This window comes from Silene latifolia, chromosome 11 (genome assembly GCF_048544455.1).
Source record: "Silene latifolia isolate original U9 population chromosome 11, ASM4854445v1, whole genome shotgun sequence".
NCBI classification, from domain to species: domain Eukaryota; kingdom Viridiplantae; phylum Streptophyta; class Magnoliopsida; order Caryophyllales; family Caryophyllaceae; genus Silene; species Silene latifolia.
The window spans coordinates 58,826,709-58,837,497 of record NC_133536.1 but is presented as its reverse complement, the minus strand read 5'-3'; the positions used below and the strand labels follow the sequence as shown (position 1 = coordinate 58,837,497).

At 39.9% G+C, this 10,789-nt stretch overlaps 1 protein-coding gene across 1 annotated transcript; it reads left to right on the top strand.

Annotated features, from left to right (window-relative positions):
- Nucleotides 1-2,855: 2,855 nt before the first annotated feature.
- Nucleotides 2,856-10,752, top strand: LOC141611674 (DDT domain-containing protein DDR4). Its single transcript, XM_074430260.1, has 11 exons — nt 2,856-3,193; nt 3,286-3,396; nt 6,236-6,322; nt 6,410-6,447; nt 6,540-6,621; nt 6,833-6,939; nt 7,012-7,171; nt 7,284-7,376; nt 7,458-7,569; nt 9,158-9,200; nt 9,852-10,752. The coding sequence occupies exons 1-11, from the start codon at nt 3,071-3,073 to the stop codon at nt 10,477-10,479; spliced, it is 1,584 nt and encodes a 527-aa protein (XP_074286361.1). The 5' UTR covers nt 2,856-3,070; the 3' UTR covers nt 10,480-10,752.
- Nucleotides 10,753-10,789: the final 37 nt, after the last annotated feature.

Genomic DNA, 10,789 nt, shown 5'->3' with positions numbered 1-10,789 from the left:
TATCCTCAGCTGGTGATAACCCGACCTCAAATCGATCTTAGAAAACACTCCGCGGCACTCAGCTGGTAAAAATCATCGTCAATCCTTGCCAAAGGGTACCTGTTCTTCACCGTGGCATGATTCAACTCCCTATAGTCGATGCATAGCCTCATACTCCCGTCTTTCTTTTTCACAAACAACATTGGTGCTCCCCACGGTAACACACTAGGACAGATATACCCATTGTCTAACAGGTCATTCAACCGCTTCTTCAATTTTTCCAACTCTTTAGGCCCCATACGGTACGATGCTTTAGATATAGGTCTCGTCCCGGTTTGAGCTCAACATTAAAGTTGATATCTCTCTTAGGTGGTAACCCCAGTATCTCATCAGGAAAAACGTCACCAAACTCCCCAACCACAGGTATGTCAGACGCCGACGGCTCCTCCACACGCATATTTCTCACTTGACAAAGGATCAAAGGACACCTCTTCCTCAAACATGACTTTAAAGTCATCACCGTGATAAACTTACACTTTGGTCTCACTACGAACCCCATATATGATACCTTGACTCCCTTAGGTCCCTTTAAAGATACTCCCTTTTGTCTTCAATCTATCTTAGCATCATACTTGCCCAACCAGTCCATCCCGACGATGACCTCAAACCCATCTATAGAAAATTCTAACAAGTTGACCGGTAAGTCTACCTCCCCCACCAACATGGACACATCTCTATACAACTTAGAACATGACACCGACTCTCCCGAAGGTATAAACACACTATCTTTCACCAGTTCATATTCTCCCAAACCCATAGCTAAGGCATGACTCCTAGACACAAAAGAGTGGGTTGCCCCCGAATCAAACAGGACAAAAGATATCGTATTATGAACAAGAAAGGTACCGGTAACAACGTGAGCGTCATTCTCTGCTTCCTGTCTGCCCATCATAAAGAGCTTCCCACTGCTTTTTTGACCTCCACCCTGGACCATGGTAGTCGAATTAATCGGCTTGAGTGTCGAGTTCTACGTCACACTGTTGTTCGGACGCTGATAGGGCCCTCCATTGTTGCGGTTGTAGTTGCCATTGTTGTTGTTCTGCCCTCCGCGATTACCCCACGACACAGATGGCCTATTGCTAGCAAAGATTTGGCTTGGCGCCTGAGAAAAGTTCCCCTGATAAGTCCTCGAAAAGCCTCCTCCTCCTCTAGCACTGGTGCACTCATGCCTCTTATGACCCACTCCGCCACAGTTGAAGGAGGTAAGGTTGGAATTATCACTAGTACTCCGATCGCCTCCTCTTCCCCAAGCCCGAGATCCCCCTGCATACCCAGATCCTCCAAAAAAGGCCCTAGCCTGACCGTGATTGCCTCTCTTGTGGCCCGACTGGTTGCCACCCTCACTCTCTGCCTTCCTCTTCTCAACATTCCTCTCCTTAGCCTCCTTGGCCAAGTGCACTAACCTCTCAGCATGCCCAGCTCGTGCATATACCTCTTTCAGATCCGTGAGTACCCCAGCTGGTAGTCTATCCGTGATCTTTGGTGTCAACCCCTTTTCAAAGCGAAGAGCTAAACCCCGTTGACCCAACTGCATATCCTCTGCGTATCGTGACAATTCTGTTTGTGGTTATTGGTATGTCTGGGCGTGTCCCGATACCGTGGCGGTGGTTGTTTGATAGCGGTTCATTCATGTTATAGTCATGTTGCATACTCACACACTTTGAGTCGTGTCACACTTTATTTATTTACTGAAACCGACGTTTGTGTGTCTGTGTAATTGTCACCTATTTCCGGGGTGGCCTGTGTCGATCCATATGATATTTCCGATCATATGGGGAGCGGGTTGAGTACATATTTGCTTGTTGATGTGATCGGAATTTGGGCCGCGCCTTGGACTCTGAGTCGAGTAGCGAAGCATAGATGACATAGATGGTAGTCGACTTGTAATTTGTATAATTCACTTTATTCATTAGTTTATGTTGTAATCACTAAACTTGTTATTTATTTAATGAAGTTTCTTAATTGTAATTCCGATTTCACTGCCCCGGGAAATCGAGACGGTAACATTTTCTAATTACCTTAGCCGGGTAAGAAGGGGGTGTTACAGGTAGTGCTTGGTCTCCTCCGTCGGCAGGAGCTATTAAGATTAATACTGATGCGTATATGGCTAGAAATGGAAGTTTAGGATTGGGGCAGTAGCACGTGATGTCGATGGTCGTATTATATGGATGGGCAGCAGGCGGGTTAAGGCAGAATGGGGCATGGAGGTTGCGGAGGCGCATGCGACCATTTTTGGTCTCGATATAGCAAAGGATAGAGGGCTGACAAATATCACTTTGGAGAGCGATGCGTTGAAGTCGTTTATGGCAGTGAGGACGAAGACTTTTGTGAGGACGTCGCTTGGACTTTGCGTGGAGGATATACGCGATCTATTTAGTTCGTTTGCATCTTGTAACTGCTCTCATGTTAAACGTGGGGGAAATACCGTCGCACATTGTGTTGCTAGAATATAAGGTGAAGGGGATGAGATATTTCTTGTAATGGATTTCCCGCAAATTGCTAAAAAACCTAGCTAGTTTTTTTCAATGTATTCCTTTCAGCTTTTGTCATAGGCTTCTTAATATGAAAGCTGATAGTATTGCAAAAGGTTAAGGCCTTGTTCTTCTGAACTTAATTTTATCTCATTTCAATTAATCTTTTCATAAATTAAGTCTTGCTTCAATTCAGTTCAACTTTTTCCAGCCGATAAAAATATGGTCTAAAGTGATAATGTTGTAAGTTATCCTAATCCAATTATCAAAAAAAAAATCACCACAGCTACAAATGTGCATGTGTTAATAAAACTTTTTTTAAGCTAAGCTTTACTAGAAAGGGACACCAAACACCAACATAAGCCAAAGTTGTATTCGATCAAAATCAAAATTCAAAAAACAATACAGTTCCCTAACAAAATAACCCTAGAAATTCCAATTTATTATTCCTCGAAAAAGAAAACGAAAAACAAAAAACTCAGCCTAAAAAACCAGTTTTAGGCGGGAGATTCCTCTTCATCTTCCTCTCTCACTTCAAACTTCCACTTTCTCTCTCTACAATGGCGGACACCGTTAATGGCGACGAAAACCTGGAAATGTCATCGGAAAGTGAAACAATGGCGGAATCTCGCCGTCAGCTCCGTCGTCATTGGGAACTAGCCTCCGTTCTCAACTTTTTACGCGTAATAATTTTCTCTATTTATCGATTATCGTTTCCTCGTGTTTTTTTGTTTGCGTAAAATGGTGAAATTATTCGCAAAGTTGTTATGGACAGGTGTTCGAGCCGGTGATTGGAAAAGAGGTGAAAATGTCAGCTCTAGATATTGAGACTGCTTTGATTCTTCCTAATCTTTCACTTGCTAACCTCCATATCACTCTTCTTAAGGTATTCTTTTTCTAGTTTTTGTGTGAAAATGTTGTTTTGTGAAGTAATGTGTTAAGCTTGTTCCTTGAACATTGATTATGTAACTTTCTTGTTGCTGTTTTTGTGCTGTTAATGCCGTTGTGGCGTGGTTTACGTCCTCAGAAATTGAAAAGGATGGTTTGGTTGGTGTTGTGGTTGCGTGGTTTTGACCTTTTTTCTGAATTGGAAAGGATGCGTAAAGGTCGTGTGTTGAGTTTGGAAAGGATCCGAAAGGTCGTGTATTGAAATTGGAGAGGATGCTAGAAGGTCGTGCCTTGAGATTGGTAAGGATGCCTGAAGGTCTTGTATTGAGTTTGGAAAGGATCTTAAAGCTCGTGCCTTGAGATTGGAGAGGATGCTAAAAGGTCGTACCTTGAGTTTGGAAAGGATGCCTAAAGGTCGTGTATTGAGTTTGGAAAGGATGCCTAAAGGTCGTGTTTTTACGATTGGAGAGGATGCCTAAAGGCCGTGTCTTGAGACTGGAGAGAACCCGTTAAGGTCGTGTCTAGAGATTGGAAAGGATCCTAAAGGTTGTGTCTTGATATTGGAGAGGATGCCTAAGGGTCGTGTTGTGAGATTGGAAAGGATGCCTAAAGGTCGTGTCTTGAGAGTGCGCTTTGTTAGTGATGTTGTATCCATCTTATTTATAATGCGATCCTTGGACGTTGAGTTTCTTTCCTTGAACTTTAGATATATGCTATGCATTTGGGTATTTTTGAGGTGGTGAATTTGAAAAACGATATTGCACGTTATTCTAGTTAGCCAGACCCAATACTAGGCTGCCTCACGGCCTGTAAATCATCGATTTTGAGTTCCTTGTTCTTTAAATACGAGGGATTTGTGATTATAGGTTTGTGAATTCTGAGCTTGTATAGAGCACTTTGCTTAGATGATCGCTTGTGCTCTACTCATCATGAGTATGTGGAAACTTAAAAGTGAACAACATCGCTTGTACAAACTTTGCATTTTTGTGCTCTTCTTTTTAACTGGTGATAGCACTGCTTTTCTGGTGAAAGAGTTGATGTTAGATGATAATCGATGGGAGTCTTAACTCCTACAGTTAAAATGTAGTTGCTATGGTTTCTTAACTGTACCTATTTTATCCATTTACACGTGTTAATGCTTCGTGCATATGCTAATGTGGGAGTAAAGCTCATATAACATCTTAAAGTTCACTTCATTTTCTGAATTTGGTTCTGAGTATTAAGTGCTCCTCTATTGGTAGGAGAGGACATGCTTCATGCAGTTTCAATGCATGATGTGTTGTATCTGGTGCAAGGTTCTGTTTTTTCGTTGTAATTCTTTCTCGTGTTCTAGTTTGTGTACCATCTTGTAGTATATTCCTGTCACTTATTAAGATAAAATGTCCATCCTGAAGACCATAACTCTCTTTTCATATGTGCACATTGGTTTTCTTCTATACTTGTAAATTTTATTGATTTTTAGTAGCTAAAGTATTTCATTGACCTCTTTCTCTAATTTTTGTTTTGTTTTGTTAGTACGTGTTTGGTTAAGCCCTGATGCGTCCAACCCAAACGTAGAATTAAAGATGGTTGTTAATGGTGCATGATTTTAGTCTAGTTCATGTGTGGAACACATATGTATAGAAGTGCAAGTGTTGTGCATGAATGAGAAGAATGCATGTATTACATGTAGTGGCGTTCTTATAGATAAAAGACCAAATTATGACGAGTGGTGGAGACATTTAGCAGCAATAAGTACGTAGTGTGAGCTCTCTCCCGCAAAAGAAGTGGCTTAAACGCATAATTTAGGTGATTTAATTTGGTTGGTATTGCTTTTATTACTTTTAAACTGGCTATGATCATTGTAGTGTATCGGTATCACTAGTAAATTCAATGGCATTTTGCTATAGTTCTTTGATGTAGTAAATTGGATCACAAGTAATGACATTCTGCTGTAGTTCTTTACCCTTTGTTTGGAAAAGTGAAGGAAGAGGGAGTGCAGAGAAAAGCATGATGTTTAACTCGAAACCTTTCCTATGCTGGCGGAATTTTATATTGTCATATAGGAGGGAAAATGGGCCCCTCAAACCTATTTTGCTATTTAAACAAGGGAAATTGTCCCCCTCCTCCTCCAAATCTCTCTTTACAAATAAAGGGTTATTTTATTTTAGTTTCTTGATGAACTAAGCACTGGTTTGCATAAAAAAATGTTTTTGCTTATTGTGATAACTGGGATGACCCGCTTTATCTCCAATTACAACTGTTGTGTAGCTTCCTTACAGCTATTGGTGAGGACTAGGAAGGCCACCTTCTATTTGGTGATGGCTAAGACCACATTTCATCTCCAATTACAACTGTTCTATAGCCACCTTTTGGCGAGGACTAGGAAAGTCACCTTACCGTGATGACTTTGAACTCGCTAACTGTGAAGCAACCTCTGCAAACACTTCAGAAACATATAACTTTCTTTTGTATCAGATAATGTTGGACTTGTGATATCACACAAATTGGAAGAAAAGGATTTAATCGAGTCTGGTACCTTGATAAGTTTGGACGATTTGCAGCTTAGAAATATGCAATACATTTTGTGTTAGGTGGATTACTTATGCGGATGGCTGGATGTCTCGACCCTTGATTCAAGTTTGCCAGTCCTTTTTCAATTTCTGGAGTTGCAGAAATTGATCTTGTGAATCTAGCTTGAGGTCTCTTATGTCTTGACTCTTGAGTTGAAAAACTAGCTGTTTTATTTTGTTTATTGAAAAAACCGTTCACATGACTCAACATAGAACTGTTTAGTTTTAATTAATTTGACTATTTATAAGCCGAGCAGCATTCTTACAGTTTATAATGGTGCCCAGGGAATTCCACCTGTTAATAAGAACTTATCCAATCCTGATGCGTGGGTGACGATTCTTTGCAAAAAGCTTGCTGAATGGTGGCCCTGGGTAGGGGTTTTTTAGCATATCAATCAAAGACATAATGTTTTGTGTTATCCAGCATAATCTAAATGCTTGAATTTTCGGATGTTCCAGGTTGCTGACGGCAAGGTTCCACTGACTGCAGAGAAAGGGTACTTTTACGGCAGTCTTTTCTCTCTCTCATGTCCTCCCCTGTTTGTGTCCAAAACTTTTAATTGACAAGGCGCTGTTGTTTCTTGTTCAGAGAAGAAATATCTAAATACAAAGAACTTGAACCAGCTATTCGGTTGTCAATGTTAAAAGCATTGTGTGAACTTCGAACCGAGGTGAATTACTGATTTTGGTTAATTTTTTTCATCCCCTTTCTGTGCTGCTGTCAATTTGTGTGGATCAATCTTTAAAATTCTCTTTCTTTTGCAAGGATGACGCCACTTGAATTTCTTTTCGATGTGTTCTGAACTTTGTGGAAACATGATGCTTTGTTTCTGAAATTGTGTGCTACTAAGCTTTTGGGGCGATCTGGTTTCTTTGTTGCAGCAAGTTGATCTGATGTCCTACGTAAATGATGAGCTGAAGCAAGGAGCTGATATTTCTCGTTTCCGAGTTGAAAAAATTTCTGAAAATAAAATTGGAATTTCTTACTGGTAATTTCTTTTCTGTTTGTCAGATCTACGCAATTTTGATGATAAAAATATTTATAGCTCGCCCTTTTGTAGGTATGATGGCGATTCATTTATGGGTTATAGGCTTTACAAGGAAGTGAACAAACCCCACAAGAAGTCAAAGTACAAAGGCAAAGGTTGTATCGACCTTCCTCCTAACATATCAGAGTGGGAGACTCTTGCAACAAACTTAGATGAGTTTCGCAAATTCTCGGTGTGTAATAATTTGAACCTTGTTAATGTTCTCGTATTCTGAGTGAAAAATGTGGCAAATAGATAATACTTTTTGATTTTTTTGAGTTTTGACGTCCTACTGATACTTGCAGGAGGAATTGTCTTCTAGCTCTGATGCAGTTGAAGGGTCTGTGTATCAAGCTATTGAAACTGAAGTTATTCCTGCACTTGAGAAACTGAAGAAGGTAAGGACCTTACTCAGTTATTCTGCCTACTACGCATAGCTTGTGGATATTTAATTGAGTAATTTGCTGCCTATTCTGCAGAAACAAGAGAATGTTTTAAAGCGAAGGCAAAGAGAGGAGGCTCGTCTAAATAATTATTGTTCTTATGTTCCGCGCACTTGTCGCACTCGCAAACCTGTGAAATACACCTTTGGTATGCTTTGATTTATTTGTCGCACTCGCAAACCTGTAAAATGCACCTGTGGCAAATTTCACTACCCGTTCATAGGTTGTCTGTTATTATATGATATACCCTAGGCCAAATTTCACTACCCGTTCATAGATTATGTGTTATTATTTGGTATTCCTTAGCAGCCCCTCATCATAGCTGGATGTCTAAAGTAGGTGGTTGTGTTTTTGGTAATATCTTTTGACTATTTCACTTCAGCATCAATTAAGTCGGGAAGCTAGTAATCCTATGAAAATTGGTTGACCAGGGGCCGAAAGGTTCTTCATGCTTCACAGTATAACTTAGTGGACAATTGTTTCCATTCATTATGTCATTTTCTAGCTTGCTTCACCCTCTGATACTTTTGCTTCTTAAACGACCCACGATAGCAGTTCTGCGTTTGCTTACTCATTGATGTCAGTTGATTAGGTCTCACTGCATTACATTCAGAATGCCAGTAGAATTTATTGTAGCTCAATTGCCTCAATATTATCTGCTTTTTTCTAGCTATTGTCATTTTTATCTTTTTGCACTGTTTAGAAATAACTTAAAGCTATCGAGACAGTCTAAAAAAGCTGGGACACTGGTAGAAGTAATTGAAATGGAAGGCAAGTCCTTAGAGCAATCATTATTTGGAAATTACTGGACTTTAGTGAACTTCTTGAAACTGACTTGATTGAGTGCCTGTCAAGTGGGTGTCGTGAAGTGATGTAAGCTATTGAACTGTGCGTTGGATTATTATCATATGGGGGAAGGATTTCTATAGAGAAGTTTGTAGTCTCAGGAGTCGGGACTGCCGAGCCGCCATGTGTTTTTCGGCTAGTTCATTCTGATTTTTAGTAGCAAGTCCACTAAAATGGAGGTTTATTTTGGTTTAATATGTCGTTTCACAAAGTTTGATATTTTTTTTGGTGCTGGTTCTCAGCTTGATATCAAGAAGCAAACACTGCTTGATTTTGTAACATCCCTGAATTGTATTATTAACTCGTATTGGATTCACAGTTGATATGTGCCTTGTTTTTGTTCTTCTATGTCACGGAGGAGCAATGTAGAACCCTTGAATTTTTATCAAGTACTAGGGATTTTCTCCCGTTTTAGTCTTGACATTGTATATCTTTCCTTCTACCTTGTTTTGAACGAGCGCCTCTTTATAGGCACCTAGGTAGAGATAATGATCCTGATGGAACATTTGATGGAGCAGAGTGACACGTTCTTCTATTGTTCAGAACTAGGTGTAGTAGACGTGTAGTGATGTTGAACTAATGATCTTAAGCTCAGGATTTCTTACTCGTTGATCCAGGTTTTTAAATAATTTATCTTGTGATAGAAATCAGAATGGTGAAGTTGCTTTTTTTTTTTTTTTTTTTTTATTATTATTTCTTTCTTTTCTTTTAAGTAATGGAATCACTATATCAATAAGATGTTAGTCAATTGCTTTGGTGGTGCATTTGATGCCTAGTCCTGGTCTAATTTCCTGGTTTCATACGTGTATTTGGTGAAGTTGTCTGCCTGTTTCTCTTGTCGATTTTGAAGGACATTGAGGATGATTGTCATTTTGTGAATTCATGTACAGATGAGTATGATCAGGCGATCGAAGAGGCCATAAAAGTAACGCGGTAGGTTTTCATCAAGTTTAGTTCTATTCATTAGCCATGGACGAATACTTTCTAAGTTTTCTCTGTTAATCTGCTTGTCATTTTATCCTAGTAAGAGCTCTTTCTCGAATAAGGATAGTTGCTGTATAATACAACACCACACTAGTGCCTGATGGAGGGTTGTATGTACTCAACCTTAGCTCATGTGCCTGAGAATTGTGCACTGATAGCCCTAGTGAAAATTGCGTCAATCAGAGTCAGTTCACACTGTATGAACCAGATGTAGTTTAATGAACCAGTTTGGTGTATTCCATTATGCTCCAAACGCAAATATTCTTTTTATCAAGTACAAAGCCAAGTAATAGTGAATCGCTGCTCTGTCTAAACACTAGTTTGCTAATATTGATTTTCATACATTGTATTACTGTGGGACTCTTGTGTCACTAAAACATATATGGGACGGTCTTATGTATGAGAGCGTATGAGAGAAACCCCATTAGCTATACAATTATTGAGGCATACACAATTATTTGGGTTAATCTTACTAGTAGGACTTCTCACACATGATTATTGTGCTTGTGTAAGATTACATTTTGTAAAAGTCTCTTGTTCTACTTTTAAGTTTAATGGTTACTGTCTGCGTGCTTTGTAATGATTTATCAACCTGTGTAGGGAAGGGAAACACCGGAAGGTGGAGAGAACTGGTAAAAAGCCTCACGAGAATGGTAAAAGGGGTAGTCATGCCTCTAATGGAGAGAAGTTAAACGATGTTCCCATGGAAGAAGGCTCTTCAGATTCAGTTGATGCGGATGAACAAAACAATGACATTCAGGTGGAAGACAGTGACAGTGATCATAGTACCAACAATAATGGAGATACAATAGATACTGACAGTGATGCTAGTAATTCTTCCCTCGAAAATGTAAAACGTGACACACTTGATTCTCAAGGACAGAATGGTCTTATTTCAAATGGGCGGACGACAGAAGACAGTTCCAACAGCTCTTCTGGCCATCATTCTCTAAGAGCAAAGAACCGATTGAGCCCTAGTGAGGATAGTCAGTCACAGGTTGCTACAAAAAACTCAGCCCTAGATTCTCGTGTTGTCCCTGATTCTGACAGTGGAAGCGCTTCTGATAATGCATGCAGTGAGGATAGTCCGTCACAGGTTGCTACAAAAAACTCAGCCCTAGATTCTCGTGTTGTCCCTGATTCTGACAGTGGAAGCGCTTCCGATAATGCATGCAGTGAGGATAGTCCGTCACAGGTTGCTGATTCTGAGGATGAAATGAGCAGTTGATTGCTAATGTACAAGTCATGAAGGTTACGAAATTTTGGGTCCGAGAGAAACAGGATCTTATATGGCCTGTAGATTTGGTTGGCCTTTTGGGTTATTTTTTGTTAATCCAATGTTCATATGTTGGTTGTAATTGAAGCGTGGCCTTCATGATTTAGGACTACTAGTGATAGTTCACTCGAACCTGGCTCCTTTAAGGCTGTAATTGGTACCTCTTAAACCTTCCTACTGCATTTAGTAAATAACTACTACATGGCTTTTTTGTTACTATGTCAATTCGGCAGTGTTAGTAGAATCGGTAAACATTTACTCA

Bases quoted from the DNA above. Each gene is read 5' to 3' on its own strand.
- LOC141611674 (XM_074430260.1), top strand. From the start codon at position 3,071: ATGGCGGACACCGTTAATGGCGACGAAAACCTGGAAATGTCATCGGAA. The intron at 6,622-6,832 runs GTGAATTACTGA...TCTTTGTTGCAG, and splicing joins TGTGTGAACTTCGAACCGAG to CAAGTTGATCTGATGTCCTA. The intron at 7,172-7,283 runs GTGTGTAATAAT...TGATACTTGCAG, and splicing joins ATGAGTTTCGCAAATTCTCG to GAGGAATTGTCTTCTAGCTC.